The sequence below is a fragment of the Protobothrops mucrosquamatus genome, unplaced genomic scaffold (assembly GCF_001527695.2).
Source record: "Protobothrops mucrosquamatus isolate PMUCROS unplaced genomic scaffold, P.Mucros_1.0 scaffold26189, whole genome shotgun sequence".
Lineage (NCBI taxonomy): Eukaryota > Metazoa > Chordata > Lepidosauria > Squamata > Viperidae > Protobothrops > Protobothrops mucrosquamatus.
The window spans coordinates 1-1,891 of NW_015411937.1; the positions used below are offsets into that span (position 1 = coordinate 1).

General features: G+C 36.6%; 1 protein-coding gene across 1 annotated transcript; it reads left to right on the forward strand.

The window, feature by feature from the left end:
* Positions 1-60: 60 nt before the first annotated feature.
* LOC107302096 (serine/threonine-protein kinase ATR-like) lies at positions 61-1,534 on the forward strand (the record flags this gene model as incomplete). Its single annotated transcript, XM_029287179.1, has 2 exons — positions 61-962; positions 1,341-1,534. Coding segments are annotated over 2 exons (1,096 nt in total), but the record flags the coding sequence as incomplete, so codon positions are not given.
* Between the last annotated feature and the right edge of the window lie 357 nt (positions 1,535-1,891).

Genomic DNA, 1,891 nt, shown 5'->3' on the forward strand with positions numbered 1-1,891 from the left:
AGCCCAAATCAGTCCTAATTAATATTATGATCATAATGTTTTCTTTTTTCTTTTCTTTAGAATTCAGCAATTGGATTATAGCAAGACTTTTGAGAATTGCTGCTAGTCCAAACTGCCACATTTTACATGAGAACATTAGTAATGTGATTTGTTCTTTACTCTGCCTTTTCAAAGTCAAAAACTGTGTCTTGTTTAACCTTGTAACAAAAGAACTGCTGTATCTTCTTCAAGATCTGATTTCAATCCATGAAAAAAATATAGAGATGATTTTGACATGGCCTGTGACTGTGAGCAGATTTTCTTGCAATTCCACTGCAAATCTGGGCAATTTAAGTTCTATCCAGCTACAGTTAAATGGAATGAATAACGTAGAATGCTTGGAAATAACTTCAATAAGGATTCTTACTCGTATAGTTTCTTACATGTATTTCAAACCACAAGATATTATCCTTTTTGGAATAGGTTGCTCCCTTTTGGACTATGGTAGCCCTAAAGTTAAAATTTTGAGTATGGCATTTTTAACAGAACTCCTAGAGCTTGGAGGACTTCCAGAAGACCTAGCCAATAATTTCTTCTCATTTCTATTTGGAATTTTGCAATCCATTCCTATAATGGATTCTGCAAAGCTGGAATTATATGAAGAACCACTCTTAATATTAGTGAGAACTTTATTTCCTTTTCAAATTCATTCCCATGAGACTTTTGAACCTATTTATCTAAACATACTACTAGAAAAACTTCATGCATTGTTTGAAGCTGATGCGCTCAGGTTTCTCCAGTCTATGAAGATAAAAGAAGTATTATGTCACATACTACAGTATTTCTTGATGTATGTACCAGCTGGATATGAATCTGCTGTTCTGGTTAGAAAAACTTATATTAACAACATTTGCAGATTTTTCATCTCAGCAATTGGATGCCAGATAGAACAAGAGGTAAGTGTTATTAAAATGTTAACAAAGGTTTGGCACAAAATGTTAAACAGATTAAGAGAAAATTATTTTGAGGAAATTACTGGATTTAGTGTTAACCAGGCTAATGCCATCAGGTTTTGTATCAGTAGCTTCTGTTTTCTATACTGACACAAAAAAGAATAACTTACATTTTAGTGGTCTAAATTCATGAGTTTACACTGTAACCTCAGTATAGGATACTGATTTAGTGGAATTTATAATTGATTGGTATGTATTTAGCTTAAAAATTTAAAATGAATAAATCTGTTTGCATACATAATACTGTAATTACAAGGAAGTATATATGAGATTTTTATGACCTTTATCCTGTTTAAATATGAATTTTATGAAGATGTTATATAGTATAATTTCTTCTTTTTGACTCAGTATCTGCTGAGTCCAGTCTATGTAGTGTTGAAGTCTGTGACAGCAGAAATCATCCAGGAACTGCAGTGTAGGTGTTTTCCAGAGACTTCTGATACTGATGGGGGAAGTAGTAGCAGTAGTGATGATGTTCCACAAAAAAGGCTTCGTTTATGTCTATCCTTAAAACATCCTAAAAACTTGCCAGCACCACCAGAGTAAGTAAATGGTAGCATTTAAGAACCAATCTTATTTTCAGATCTATTTTGAATGTGCTTTTTGTGTCTCAGGACACTATCAAATGCTTGCTGAAGTTAAGATATACACTATACTGTATGTTGTGGCTCCGTCCGGTGGGTCCCTCTCATCAGAGGAGGAAGGCTCTGAACATGAAGGAGAGGAGATGGCCAGGCCTCCCTCTCCAGGCCCTTCCCCTCTGGTGCGGCCTTCCGACAGCGAGGAGTTTGGCCAGGAGCCCGGTGTTTCTGGGATTGGCCAGGAGCCCGGTGTTTCTGGGATTGGCCAGGAGCCCGGTGCTTCTGGGATTGGCCAGGAGCCCGGTGCTTCTGGGATCA